Below are 13797 nucleotides of genomic sequence, written 5' to 3' on the forward strand. Positions count from 1 at the left end.
AGCAAGCCCCCCCCCCTGCCTGTTTATTTAGCCAGAACGGCCATGCTAACATGGCTATACTCTAAAGGTGGTTGCACACTGGACGCGTTTTTCGGAAAAACCAATGGAGAAACGCAGCTAAAAATCTGAAAAACGCGCCCGGTGTGTGGGGACCTTAACTGGGTTATTATTATGGCTAATGGTAAACAACATCACATACTGGATTAGCGTTATGCCATAAGGTTTCTGTTTCTTTTTTTTTTTAAATAATTTTTATCCCACGATTTTGTAACCCATTTTTCACCCCTGTGTCAATTATCTAATGTGATCCTGGGCTCTACACACCCTCCGCCAACCTAGTCCCCATATATGGGGGACATGGGGAGAGCAACGGACTTGAACTCATGCTTCCTTCATGCCTGAGTGTCCAAGTTGCTCCTTTACACCTGACAGGGGGGAGTTTCCCTGGTTGGACGTAGCGCGTGGAAGGAACACGTTATTCCAACCAGTTCCTTTCCCCTCCATCAGGCGCCCCGGCTGGCCAGGGGGAGGTAGTTTAGAGACCAAGATTACTGCATGTTTTTTGTGAGGGTACCTATACCCTCACAAAAAAAGGTTTCTGTTTCTATGAAGCACGTATACCAGACACTAGTACCAAGAAAACACATGCGGTTAAATCTTTATTGTCTGTATGGTTGCGCACGGCAAAATCCGGAGCGTTAACTAAAAACTTGAAGCAAAACTGTGTAGCTGTGACAGTGTTGGTGCTGTGCTCCCCCAGTACTAATGTATGTTGAGGTAGATTGTAGCTGTGACAGTGCTAGTGCTGTGCTCCCCCAGTACTAAACTGTGTAGCTGTGACAGTGTTAGTGCTGAGCTCCCCCAGTACTAATGTATGTTGAGGTAGATACATGCATACCTGGGACACAGATATGCCCATGTTCTTCAGGCTGAAAATGCCCCCTTTAAACATTTTTGGGGCGGGAACCCCTTTTGGTGTTTTAAGCACTACGTTATGCTTTAGCTGTTGAAAAATAGCAGATCTACAAGCAAGTAGCGCGGCACTCGGTGCCGCGCTACGAGCTTGTAGGTCTGCTATTTTTGAAAAATCGTGAAAATGTGGTGCAAATCTTTGAATATATATTCTTTCAGAGCGAACGTTTTTAACTCAAATCTTTGCTTCTGGGGGGGTCGTCCCTGGAACAACATATTTTGAGATGGGGGTCGGTGGCCAAATACATATAATTCTAGGGGCTCTTGACATGAAATAGTTTGAGAACCACTGACAGAGAAACATAGGGTTTTTCAGAAAACTCAAAACTGTCAGGATTTAGAAGGCATTTTGTAGAATCGTCCTCAGGTCTAAATGGGTAAAAGACCCCCTTTTTGTAACTCTCAAATGAAAGTTAATTCTCCTCATGTTGAGGCTCGATCCATCCAGGCATGTGTCTAGCATAACAAATAGTATGGAAGCCAAGGCGAGAGCTATAATAACACCGGTGCATTTTTTCCACAACCACCACTAGATAGCACTGCGGTAGCGTTGAGGAGGCGGTGCTGCCACCACCACCACCACCTTGGAATGAAAACGCCCCAATACAATCTTGGAAGCAGAGCAGCACAAACCCTGATGATATATATATATATATATATATAATGGAAAGAAATATCATTCAAATCATTCTTGGCAAAGCAAAGTTCTTTGTCGATATTGAGAGCTATAGAGCGTCGCAGTCCGACCCCCTCGAGAGACCCGGAAAATAATTCCCCTGTTTATTTTCCTCATAGACTTTTCAAAAAGTATTTATTTAAAAGACGTTTACGCGCCGCGGACAAAGCCAACTCTTGTCGTGACAAATCATGACAATAAACACAATGTTTTGGGCCGAACAAATAATTAGAAAGCAGAAAAAAACGGCAGGTTACAACACCTTTTTTGTTGTTTTTCTTCTTTGTAATTATTTGTTTGGTCCAAAATATTGTGTTTGTTGTCATGATTTGTCACGACTCGTACGACGCTTAAAAGGTCTTTAAATAAATACTTTTTGAAATGTCTATGGGGAAAATGCATTGGGAATTATTTCCTGGGCCTGGCGTCGTCATGAAAGGGTGGCGGGACTGCGACGCTCTTACGAACAATGGAAGTCCCGTTAGCGCCGCCATGCTAGCCCATAATATAGTTCCAACACGGTGTACCTGCAGCATGCGCTCCTGCTCGTGCTGCCACCTTTCCTGACGCTTTCGCTCCTCATCGGGGTCCCAGGACCAGCGGTCCCCCCCCCGCACGGCCTGGGACAACACCGGGACTGACACCTGACGCACAGACACGTACTGACATACAGTACATGCACACACACACACACACACACGGGTATGCGCGCGCACACACACATGCACAACCCCCCCCCCAACCCATGCACACGACCGCAAACCCAGACACACATACAACAACAAACACACACCGATAAAGACAGATATGGACCCCCCCCCGCAGTATTATACACCCCACCCCGGACATCATCAACACGCGCACGCACACGCACACACACACACACACCCGCGGAGAAAGGAGGAGAAAGAAAGGAGGGAAGGAGGAAAGGAGGAGAAATAGTTTCATCTACCACAACAGCACTAATCCAATGCTAGCCAAACGACTCCTACTAAGGAGAGAAAAGAAAACACACACACACAGAGAGAAAGATGAGCATAAAGGGAAAAGGTAGAGAGCAACGTTGGCCACTTTCTACAGATTCTGCATCTGGCATGCAGAAGAACGCCAAGGCCAAAAGAGAAACAACTATGTGAGTAGAGGAAAAATGCCCTATCAAAACTGTGGCTGGTATATTAGGCGGACAGTGTTATCAGAGTAGGAGCACTTGTGATGTTATTTGTTGTTACAAACACACAAAAAGGTATGTCCCTATGCTGTTCACCTTTGTACGGGAATACTAGATAAAGGTAAGCCAAGAGGGACAGGTAAAGCCTTTTGAGTTTTAGCGTCAGAAGATACAACAACACAAGTCAGATTTACTCACGTTTCCACAGTGATTGGTCTCAGCCTCGTCTGTAGAGAGCAACATTAAGAGAACAGTTAGTAATGATTGGTCTCAGCCTCGTCTGTAGAGAGCAACATTAAGAGAACAGTTAGTGGGGAAATGAACATCCATCAGATAAATGTAATCACACACGAGATATTAAAAGGGATTACAAAACACAACGACATGAAATACTGATGAATAATGAGACACCTTTTACAATAAAAAATAAAACACCAATGAGTTATTTGACAGACCCTGAACAACTGTACAGTTGACATGGATGGAAACACCTACAATAATCATATAACAGCACAAATAACGACATCTCCACCCAAAACACCCCTGATCACGAATGGAACAGATAAAACCAAATCAAGGGATGGGACTCAGGTCCTGCATCTTGGCCCCCATGGGGAAGAGGGATGCCAGTACATTCAATGCTCCTAAGTCATTGGTTCCCAAAGTGGGGTCCGGGGCGGGGACCCCCAGGGGTACTTGAGGGAGTTCCAGGGGGTACCTAGCTCAATTAGAGATAGTTAGGAACCAAATGGACCCTTACGGGTCTGTAACTCAGAGAGTGTACAAATGGAACCAAATGGACCCGTCAGGGTCCATTTGGTTCCATTTGTACACTCTCAGAGTTAAATTACCACTGGTTTTATATAAATTGGGGTACCAGAGATAGAAATGCCATTAAATACTCTCAGAGTTAAATTACCACTGGTTTTATATAAATTGGGGTACCAAAGATAGAAATGCCATTAAATACTCTCAGAGTTAAATTACCACTGGTTTTATATTAATTGGGGTACCAGAGATAGAAATGCCATTAAATACTCTCAGAGTTAAATTACCACTGGTTTTATATAAATTGGGGTACCAGAGATAGAAATGCCATTAAATCAGGGGGTCCGTAGCATAATGCGTGTGAAACTGGGGGGTCCATGAAATTAATATGTTTCGGAATCACTGCTATAGAGCCGTAAAAATCCTCCCTTATGGGGGTCACTGCATGGCATATGTTTTCAAATGAAGGGGGTCCGTGGCCTAATAAATGTTGATTTGGGGGTCCTCGACACGAAAAGGTTTGGGAACCACTGCCCTAAAGTGAGTCGTTTACCTGGCGGAGCGAAGAATTCCCAACGCTTAGGGTTGGCGGCTGCCAGAGGACACCTGACACTGTTTGCAAGCTCTATAGCAAAACAATGTATGGGTGGGATAAGGATAGGGACAGATGGCGGGAGAGAAATTAGGGAGGGAAGGAACGAGGTTGATAGGTAGGGTGGGGGGGGGGGGGGGGGGGGGGGGGAGAGACAGTGTTGTGCAAGTTCACACTTCACAAGAGCTGTAGCTCCAAGTTCACAGTAGGGCATTACTTCGTCATTTTTACTAGTTGACTTTTTTTTTTGAGAAATAAATATTTGTACATTTAACAAACTGTGTACATTGGTGACTATAACTATAATCTACCTGATCCTGAGGCCTACAAAATCGTGACCCCCCTTTTCAACTAGTCAACTAGTACCAACAAGGCCGACTAGTGGATTTACTAGTAGACTAGTTGAATAGTCGATTAGTTGCTTAATGCCCTAGTTCACAGTCCCAAAATATTTACTATCTTAGGTTCCCCAGTCCTGAATCACTGCCACTTACAGAACTAAATTAATTACTGTATGCCACCATAGAATCACAGAGATGACTTTTAAAGGCCAAGAATGAGTGTGTACAGTGTACAGTGTAATACTCATAAATTGGAAGCAAACAGGTGCAGTAAAAGGTATATTGCAGATGCAGTAGACATTTAAGGCTGAACAAAATTATGCAACTATTCAGAAACAAAATATGGCTCCACCCTGTGGTTATGTCCTGCATGTCATTTTAGTACATGGAAGAGTCACGGCCACGTGTTCTCCCCCCGTCTGTCAATATCAGTGAATGCACAGATTTTGAGAAAGATTGTGCCCGCATGCTTTGAGAGAGTCGCGCCGGTTTGACTGAAAAATACTAGCCGATCAGAACAGTGACTTCTTGCAGTGTGCGATCGATCACTTCACGTTACAAGTCCATGTTCGAGACGGACAGAGATGGACTTGTCCGTCTTTGAAATGTGCTTGAAGTCAAGGTGATTGCATGCACGCTGCAGCTGGCAAAACAGTGGGAGCTCAGCTCACACTTCTGAAAAGGTGCGAGCCATTTTTCTCGCGAGAACGTTCTCCAGTTCATTCTTTCCAAGGACGTACGCGTGTTCTTTGCATTCTCAGTATTGACAAAAGGCCACAATCTAGCTAGCGTCTTCAGCCTTTCTATGTCAATGATTATTATTACTGCTATTCTTGTTTTACCGTCGCTGCCACAAGGCTGTGTTGAGGAACCAAATTGTACCCATTTTGGTGTTTTAAGCATTATGTTATGCTTTAGCTGTTGAAAAATAGCAGATCTACAAGCTCATAGCGCACCACCGAGTGGCGCGCTTACGAGCTTGTAGGTCTGCTATTTTTTGGAAAATCGTGAGAATGTGGTGTAAATCTTTGAATATATATTCTTGCAGAGCGAACGTTTTTAACTCAAATCTTTGCTTCTGGGAGGGTCACTGGAACAACATATTTTCAGATGGGGGTCGGCGACCAATTACATATATTTTTGGGGTCCTTGACATGAAATTGTTTGAGAACGACTGACACAGAAACAGGTTTTTCAGAATATTGTCTATTTAGAAGACTTTTTTTAAAATCGTTTTCATGTCTAAATGGCTCAATGTACTTGAACACAAGATGTAACAACAATAACATCTTGAATTCAGCCACTTGCAACAAGGAGCCTCGTATCGTGGGAGATATAATGGCGCTCGCATTCATTGGTTTGCAAACGGATCAATCCAGTTCACCGCTCACCCAAAAAACATGAGCAACGTTCACACAACGCTCTTTTGAGTGCAGTGCGTTCATGCACAACACTGGGGACTGGGTGTCCCGGGAGCTGGGATGGAAAGCAAGATCATTACGGCCTCTCATGCAATGGAGAGTGATTATTTATTACCAATGTTACCATAAGCGGTACACACTGTACCGCCATGTTGCAGGTAGCGATATAGGCGTAACTGCCGTTTTGTAAATCGCCACAGAGGTGTAATCTATTTTCATTTGCCCGGAAGCCGGCGTGGATTATCTTCAGTCAATCAACATGTCTGCAGTCTCTTCACCATTGTAAAATGAATATGCATGATAAAAATGCATTGAACATAAAACATACACAGAGGCAATTCGCCTCTGTAAGGCCTCACTCACACCTAAAAAACATTTGACTTGTCCGCGTCTTGTCCGTGTTTAATGGCCGCCCCAATGCATTTCCAATGGAAGTCACATGGTTTGACCAAACAAAAAAAGGTTTGGTCAAACCATGTGACTTCCATTGGAAATGCATTGGGGGCGGCCATCAAACACGGACAAGACACGGAACAAGACAGCCGTCTCAATAGTGTGATTGAGGCCTAAGCTGCAATATAGCCGAGTTATGCGAAATGGATCGTGTCATGCGTCGAAAATCGGCGATTGTCCTGCGCTTTAATTATGACAGCCAAAGGGCAAGAGTGCCAGAAAGACAAGCTATAGAAGGGAGTAAGCAAGGAGGATGTGCTGTAGTCAAACAGAAGAGAAGAGTGAGTTCATGGTGTTAGTGGATGGCAAAGCGCTTTACCTGCTGTGACGTTGCACGGCGGCTCGTAACTGAGAGGTCGTGGATCGGCGATGATCGGTACACTCTCTTTTCTCGTAGGCCACTCCCGTGTACTTTCACTGACCTGCAGTCAGATAACGACACATCATTTGATCGGGCGTTTGATTGGTCGTTTGGATGTCTGGCTATGCTGTGAATGCTCACAATCTATTGTAAATTATTTGAGAAAATATTCAACAATTTTCAAAATGGCAAAAAAAAAAGAAGCAGATCTACAGGCTCACGTTTCAACCTGTTGCCACACAGCACGGTGCTATACAAAGAATAAAAGCATAAATATTTTAAACTGAATAACAGTCAAATGGGAATTTCAAAAAGAAAACAGGATAAAACGACAGATAGTAAAAACTACACCGAAGGTCAACACATTACAAGATAAAGTGCGTGTGAGCTTTCAGAATCAAATGAGCGTCGCGCCTGTCACAGACATGCGGCAGAGCAAGTTCAGTCAGGAAACTCAGTGCAGTTGCTGCCGGCCGTTCATTGGGGCTCAGCCTCAGCATCACGTTCTCATTCACATGATTCACTTCATCCAATCATTCACAACTCAGTCCATCTGAATACCGGCTATTTAAACTGGAAGTTTTTTTTTTTTAATCTAAATTTTTATCCCTTGATTTTGTAACCCATTTTTTCACCCCTGTGCCAATTATCTAATGTGATCCTGGGCTCTCTACACACCCTCCGCCAACCTAGTCCCCATATATGGGGGACATGGGGAGAGCAACGGACTTGAACTCATGCTTCCTTCCTGCCTGAGCCAAGTTGCTCCTTTACACGTGACAGGGGGGAGTTTCCCTGGTTGGACGTAGCGCGTGGAAGGAACACGTTATTCCAACCAGTTCCTTTCCCCTCCATCAGGTGCCCCGGCTGGCCAGGGGGAGGCAGTTTAGAGACCAGGATTACTGCATGTTTTTGTGAGGGTACCTACCCTAGGGGACACGGGGAGAACATGCAAACTCCTCACAGAAAATTTAAACTGGAAGGTTTGCACTGCTCAATCCGCTTGCTTGTTTGCTGCTGCACACACTGATACTGCTGCGCTGCTGTCTGCTTAATCTTTTGTTGCTCACCCTCCTCCACCCCAGCTACCACCTGTCGTTTTGGATCTGCTGTTTAGGTACGGGGGATTCGGAGGCCCTATGGTCGGGACTGATGCGCTTGATCTGAGTACCTAAAAAGCAGATCCAATTCATCGCCAAACCATAATAAATATATTGATCATTTTATGTTCAATAAATATATATTCCATCCATTCATAAGTTGTCCTGACTGAACCTACTCAATTTCCCAAAGAGTGGGGGCTACAAATGCAAAGGCTTAGTCTACCTTAGTTTTAAGCCTAGATTTTTTTGTCTCAAAATCCCCCCATACCTGGGAGACTGTTGGCTGACTCTGTGGTGTGTTGTTGGCCTCTGACTGCAGGGGGTTGGGTGTGTTTAGTCTACTTGGCACCGTCTGTTCCTGGACGTTGGTCTGTTGGCGTTCTGCAAAACACATCCCCAACATTACTTACGTTAGTAAAGCAGAATAATTATTTATTATGATATTGTTATTAAGCAACCATGCTTATATCTAACCTTTATATTTTTACCATCAATTATAATAGGCTACTTATATAAGACCTTATATTTGGTAGCTTGCAAGAGCCTAGATCTACACTAGGCCTGAGAGCTGTTGTTTTGATACAGCCAGTGTTTGATTTCGTCGACTAAAGCTAAGACGAAAAATGTCCCGCTGACTACCTTTTTCCACTGACGAAAACTAAATGGAAACTAAATACAAACTAAGCTATGATGACTAAAACTAAGACTAAATATACTGACAATTTCGTCAACAAATAAAAACTAGACTAAAATTAGGAAGGGACTAGTTTAGCTGGAACTCCCTCAAGGACCCCTGGGGGTCCCCGGACCCCACTTTGGGAACCACTGCATTACAGCATAACCACCTAGGATATTGTCTCGACTTCTGTTGCCGGATTGATCCAGAATTCCATGATAGCAGTATGTATGCCCCTACCTGGACCCACATCCAAAACACACGCCCTATTACTTTCTTTCATGTATTTGTAAGCAATTTGACCATTAAAACATTCGGAAATATTACAAAGATATGTCCTTCTGTTCTTCTAACTTCTAGTTATTCGCATTGTCTGCTCTCTGAATATATATATATTATATGATATTATACAGTATGAACCTCAACAACAAAATGCTTCCAATTTAAAAATGTGACACTGTAGTGTGTGAAATCACCACTAGGTGGCAGTCTAGCAGTTACGTGGGTCCTTGGTAACAGTATCCTAGGCCAGTCAGTGGTTCTCAAAACATTTTCACAGTTGAAAACGGCCCATCTGATCTACAAGATCACGTTGCAGTTGTGTGGACTTGTAGATCGGCTACCTTCCAAATAGCCGACATTACATTACATGGGGTTGAAGTGGTTCAACTGATTTTGATGCATTATTAAAGGAGTAGTTCACCCAAAACAATGACTGGCAGAGTACACTCGTAGTATTGATACTCTCTATGCTCAGACCTGTGGATGCTGTTTGACTCTTTGGCTTGTCCTCTTCCTCCAGAGGGACAGTGGACCGGCCTCCTGTCACCTCCATGTCTTCTCCTGGCTTCTGCAGCTCCTATTTGCAGGACGACAGGCACACAGGCACGCACGCACGCACGCACGCACGCAGGCATGCACGCACACAAACACAAACACACACGACAAAGGGTCAGCTAACCTTGACATGATGGGCTATATCTTGGACCACCCTGCAATTACCTCTTATCCCTGAACTTATTTGCCATTTTTAGCCCCTCCTATATCCAGCTTTTGGTGTGTGTGTAAAACCCAAATTTTACACAAACATTAAATGACAATGAGGGGACAATTTTGAGTGCTTGTGTAAAACAAGTACACACAAACATTGCGCAACACAAACATTGATGACGAAGGTGAGGGTGCAAATTGTGATTGGCCGGATTGAGGATGATGTATGATGATGACGTACGATGATAAGAGCGCCCCTCACTTCACACAAGGGTGATTCTTTTTTTTACTATTTTGAAAAACCTTTTAAAATAGTTCAAATAGCCGATCTACAAGATCACAACGTGGCTAGGGCCCGATGTCTTTCCTCCCATTAGAACAGAACAGAACCGAACAGAACCTTGCAACCTGATCTTATTTAAATGATGTTTGGGAGACAAGAAACACTTTCCTGGGGGTTTTTATGTGGGTATAATATGTGTTTTTAGATATTTTAGTATTTCAAAGTGTCCATGATGTCATGGACACTGGGCTCACTTACTTCCTGGACTACATTTTCCGTCTCAGTAAGACAGACCTCCCCCTATCCACAAGGAGGAGCAGTGCACCAAAGCATTATGGGAATTGTAGTCCAGGAAGGAAAGTGAGCCCATGATGACATCATGGACACTTTGAAATACTAAAATATCTAAAAACAGATATTATAAAAAACCACAGGAAAGTCTCTCCTTGTCTCCCAAACGTCATTGTCCCTTTAACCACGTTCTGTAACAGATGTCCCCACATTAGGGTTTCCATTCGAACAGCGACGACATGTTAAAATGTGTGGAAAAAAACAGAGTAATTATACTAAGAGAGTGGCGACACTCCCTTTGTAACAATGGAATGCGGAAGTGCTCATTCTATCTCAATGGGATAGTTCCAGCCATAGGAGCAATGTTTGGAACTATAGCCCATAGGCACCCGCTTGGCGGCGAGATCAAAGTGTGTCGCTATACTCTCCTACTCTACACTCTGGAAAAAACAAACAAAAGAAAAACACACACACACACACACACACACACACACACACACACACACACACACACACACACACACACACACACACACACACACACACACACACACACACAGAGACAGAGACAGAGACGAGGCAAGATCTCATCCTCACCGTTGGTAGCGAGGTGGGTCGACTGGGCGGGGTGGAAGGGCGGAGCTTAAGTAGGTCATCCTCGAGGGTGTCTCCGGAGCCTGCAGGCGTCACATCACCAGGTGTCTCCGACGACCCCGGCCGCCCTCTGGGAGACGTGTGTGCGCCATGCATGGGAGAGGCTGCCGCCGCGGGCTTGTCTGTGGCGTCGACATCGTGGTGGGTGACGCGGGTGGGTGTGGGGGGACACGGCTGGAAGCCCGTCAGAGACTCCCCAGAGTCCTCCAACTGGCTCTCGGGCGTGGAGGGGCGCTCTTCGGTGCCCAGGACACCGTTGACGCGGAGCAAGCCGTCAGCCTGCATGGTGCGGAAGGACAAAGGCGTTATTTTTAGTATAGATACAGTAAGATACTTTTATTCATCCCGGGGGTGGGGGGGGGGGGGGATTCAGTTGCCTAGAGGCGGCACAACACCCTGAGCGCACAGGACGGAGTTCTGCGACGCGTTGTGAGCTTGTAGATCTGCTATTTTCAGCATGCAACCAAGTGTAAAATGACTTGTCTTTTACTTATACTGGATCTCTTGTCCACTAGTCCCTCCCTAACATTTTACTCTAGTTTTTATCCGTTGACGAAATTGTCAACATATCTAGTCTCAGTTTTTGTCACCATAGCATATAGTTTTCAATTAGTTTCCATGTAGTTTTCGTCAGTGAAAAAAAAGGTAGTCGACGAACATTTTTCGTCTTGGTCTTTAGTCGACGAAAACAACACTGCCAGCGATGTCGACTCAAGTGCAAGAAGATGCTAACACAAGGAGCACGGTAACTTTAGAAGCCTGTAGCAGCGGTGGTGGTGGTGGTAGACAAGAGGGTTGAGGGTGGCTGAATGCAGGCTCTCAGTCTGCCTCTAGTCTACCCCACACCCCCACCCTCCCTCCCTCCCTCCTGCACCACCCCCACGTCTCCATCTCATCTCCTGTCCCGGCAGCCTAGTGTGTAGCAGTAGTGTGTATGTGTGTGGGCCCCCTCTTTGTGTGCATGTGGGGGAGCCCACTTCACATTGAGAGGGCCCTACTTGTCAACGTCTTAAGTCAATGCGGGAACAGAGGGCTCCATTCACGGCCCTGGACTCCACTCTGCTGCAGGCTCCTGTGTGACCAGACATTCCACAACAAGCAGCTCTGCACTTCCCCATTCGGGAGTACAAGTAATAAACTCCACCCCTCCAAGACACATTAACACACACACACACACACGCACACACACACACGCACATGCATGCACACACACACACACGTGCATACGCGCCGCAAAAAAACCCACAAGAGCATGTTTTTCATCTCGGGCCATTGTTTTTATTAGGTTTTTTTTTATCTTCTTTGAGAGTTTTTGTGAATTGTCTGAGTTGAAACATTTTACATGCCTCTTAAGTGGTGGAGAGAGTCTGTTGTTTTCCACCCATGAAACATGACAGGGCCATCTCCATGGCGCGTTCTGTGGCATTCTAATGTAAATGCCAAGGGGGCAGCGGGGTGTGTGTGTGTGTGTGTGTGGGGGGGGGGGGGGGGGGGGAGCGTGGGCTCATCCAACACACTGTGAGCAGAGAGCTAGCTGCCAGCTCCGGGAAGAAGGGACGTGCAGAGTGTTAGAGAGGCAGGGGAGGCTGAAATCCCGCAAGAGGGCACTTTTGGACAAAAATAGTGAAAATAGCAGATCTACAAGCTCACAACGCGTCGCGCTGCGACGCGCTGAGAGCTTGTAGATCAGCTATTTTCGGGGCGCAACCCAGCACTCTTTAGCTAGTGGAGATGCGGTGTACGACATGGATTTCTAAACAAATTTGTTCAACGCAAAATGTTGTGTTCAAATTCAGGAGACTTCGGAAAAAATGCAATTCTCCTGAATGCTGCCTTCCGGCATGGCATGGAAAGGAGTGGCATTTCCATTTCTTTCACCATAGTAAATGCTGCATTCGTGGTCTGGAGAGGGCAGTTGTTTTACAGACGGGTAAAAGGGCAGGGGCTGAAGCCCCCTTTGATGTCTATGTGTGCACGTCCCTGCTGGGAAGAAGAAGCTGTGTTCCGTGTAGCCATGATGCCACCTTTGTCTCGTCTCCCTCCGCTTCAGCTCTGCGGTCTACTCTTCACTGTGCAGTCAGTGTACCTCAGCACATATAACTACTATTATATAAATTGTATGTATGTATTATCGTTATTATTATTAGACAGTACACACCCACCCAGTGCTGTAGACTAGCTTTTTTTCAGACGGTATACCATAATTATTCCCTACGCGACATGCGTACGTAGGCCTATTATATAGACGATACACTTGCGCGTGGTCCCCTCCCACCCTGACAAGCACTTAGAAGCACAGAAGTGCATGTCTCATATTTCCTTTGAATATTATATACATAATGGATTTCACCTGTCACCAATTTGTGTTACCGGTAATCTGTCAGGACAACATACCTCAAGCCAAAGCAGTTTCCTTGAATGAACCTTATTCGCCCCTGCTGACCGAGGACAGATTCCCCCTTTTGCAACAAAAAAAATATGCTAATGACGTTTAGAAGATTTAGAACACGTTCCTGGGGTCTTTATGTGTGTATTTATATGTGGTTTGAGATATTTTAGATTTCCTCAGTGTCTCTGATGTCATGGACACTGGGCTCACTTACTTCCTGGACTACAATTCCCATAATGGCTTGGTGCACTGCTCCTCCTTGTGGATAGCGGGAGGGCTGTCTTACTGAGACAACATGTAGTCCAGGAAGTAAGTTAGCCCAGTGTAGATGACATCATGGACACTGGGAAAAATCTAAAATATCTAAAACCACATATTACACACATAAAGACCCCAGGAAAGTGTTCTAAATCTTCTAAACATCATTAACATATATTTTTTGTGTCCCTTTCATTTAAGCTCTGTCGCAGTGGCAGCGGTGGCCGAACGGCTTGCGGAGCGGTCTTGATACCGGAAGGTCGCCAGTTCGTATCCCCGGACCGGCACGTTAAAGGCATTGAACCACTACCATGAAATGTTCTATGAGCAGGGCCTGGCTGTAAACAAGTATCTGATGCTTAGTCCAGTTACCCTGGGTAAATATAGTAACTTTGCTTTGC

General features: G+C 45.2%; 1 protein-coding gene across 1 annotated transcript in view; it reads right to left on the reverse strand.

Moving 5' to 3' along the window:
- Window positions 1–13797, reverse strand: part of LOC306925474 (LIM and calponin homology domains-containing protein 1-like) — a 185967-nt gene that overhangs the window by 13579 nt on the left and 158591 nt on the right. The window contains exons 13-17 of the mRNA XM_079504308.1: window positions 10693–11028; window positions 9291–9390; window positions 8124–8236; window positions 6711–6813; window positions 3015–3043 (exon numbers count right to left, since the gene is read on the reverse strand). Of these exons, the coding sequence (XP_079360434.1) occupies window positions 3015–3043; window positions 6711–6813; window positions 8124–8236; window positions 9291–9390; window positions 10693–11028 (681 nt within the window). The remainder of the gene's footprint in view (window positions 1–3014; window positions 3044–6710; window positions 6814–8123; window positions 8237–9290; window positions 9391–10692; window positions 11029–13797) is intronic.

This window comes from Electrona antarctica (assembly GCF_951216825.1).
Source record: "Electrona antarctica genome assembly, chromosome: 1".
In the NCBI taxonomy this organism is placed as follows: domain Eukaryota; kingdom Metazoa; phylum Chordata; class Actinopteri; order Myctophiformes; family Myctophidae; genus Electrona; species Electrona antarctica.